The following is a 1,262-nucleotide window of genomic DNA, read 5'->3' as shown; positions in this document are numbered from 1 at the left end:
CACACACGTATGATATAACAATACATAATATATACAAGATTCCATTTAAGCTAAACTTGGTGTTTCTGTCTCTTTTCCAGGAGACAAGTCGGAGCGAGACCGGCGGCTGCAGACCAAGATGACAACCAACCTGATCATGGCCAGAGACAGACTCAGGTCCTTAGGTAGGACTACAGGTCTTCAGTTAGGGGACAACAGGTCTTTATGTGGGACTACAGGTCTTTAGGAGGGACAACAGGTCTTCTGTTTGGGGACTACAGGTCTTTAGGTGGGACAACAGGTCTTTAGGTGGGACAACAGGTCTTAAGTTAGGAGACAACAGGTCTTCAGGTGGGACAACAGGTCTTCAGGTGGGACAACAGGTCTTTAGGTGGGACAACAGGTTTAGGTAGGGACATCAAGTCTTCAGTTAGGGGACAACAAGTCTTTAGGTGGGGACAACAGGTCTTAAGGTGGGACAACAGGTCTTAAGGTGGGACAACAGGGGGACAACAGGTCTTTAGGTAGGACAACAGGGGGACAACAGGTCTTTAGGTAGGAGAAAAGGTCTTTAGGTAGGGCAACAGGTCTTCAGTTAGGGGACAACAGGTCTTTAGGTAGGACAACAGGTCTTTAGGTGGGGACAACAGGTCTTTAGGTAGGACAACAGGTCTTCAGTTAGAATATATTGTGAGAAAATCTCTTTTTGTCTTCTCTTTGTCTTATTATATCGTTATTGTTGTTATTATTATTATTGTTGTTGTTGTTGTTTCAGTGGAGCTTCTCTCCGTCTCCGGGGCTCAGCCGGAGGTCTCCAACCCCGCCCACCGTCCTTCTCTGCTTCGTTCGGGGACGTCTGTCCGGCCCGGCGCCGTCCCCAGGAAGAGAGACTCTGTCCCTGCACCAACCGGGCGCCCAAAGACGTCCTCCTTGTCCTCGGGGGTTGTCCCTCGCTCCGTGCTGCTCGGTCCCCAGCGCCCCCCCGCCCACGCTAACAGCAACAGCCAGGTCAGTTCAAAGACTTGTGTTCCCTCCCTTAAGACCTGTTGTCCCCTAACTAAAGACTTGTTGTCCCCTAACTAAAGACTTGTTGTCCTAGTAAGACTGTGTGTGGCGTGATGAGTCTCTTCTTCTTCCTCCAGGACAGAACCAGTCGCCGCAGCGCTGCGGTACGGGTCCCGCCGCCGCCGCCGTTGGAAAAGAACGACACAAAGAAGAACCTGAAGAACGTAGACGGGAAGCTCGCCGACCTCATCCTGACCGAGATCGTAGACCGGTGAGAG

General features: G+C 51.3%; 1 protein-coding gene across 1 annotated transcript; it reads left to right on the top strand.

The window, feature by feature from the left end:
* Positions 1-73: 73 nt before the first annotated feature.
* LOC117941434 (spastin-like) lies at positions 74-1,255 on the top strand (the record flags this gene model as incomplete). Its single annotated transcript, XM_034866457.1, has 3 exons — positions 74-164; positions 755-987; positions 1,122-1,255. Coding segments are annotated over exons 1-3 (413 nt in total), but the record flags the coding sequence as incomplete, so codon positions are not given.
* Between the last annotated feature and the right edge of the window lie 7 nt (positions 1,256-1,262).

The sequence above is a fragment of the Etheostoma cragini genome, unplaced genomic scaffold (assembly GCF_013103735.1).
Source record: "Etheostoma cragini isolate CJK2018 unplaced genomic scaffold, CSU_Ecrag_1.0 ScbMSFa_742, whole genome shotgun sequence".
Lineage (NCBI taxonomy): Eukaryota > Metazoa > Chordata > Actinopteri > Perciformes > Percidae > Etheostoma > Etheostoma cragini.
The sequence above is the reverse complement of the archived record's forward strand: the minus strand, read 5'-3'. Positions and strand labels throughout refer to the sequence as shown.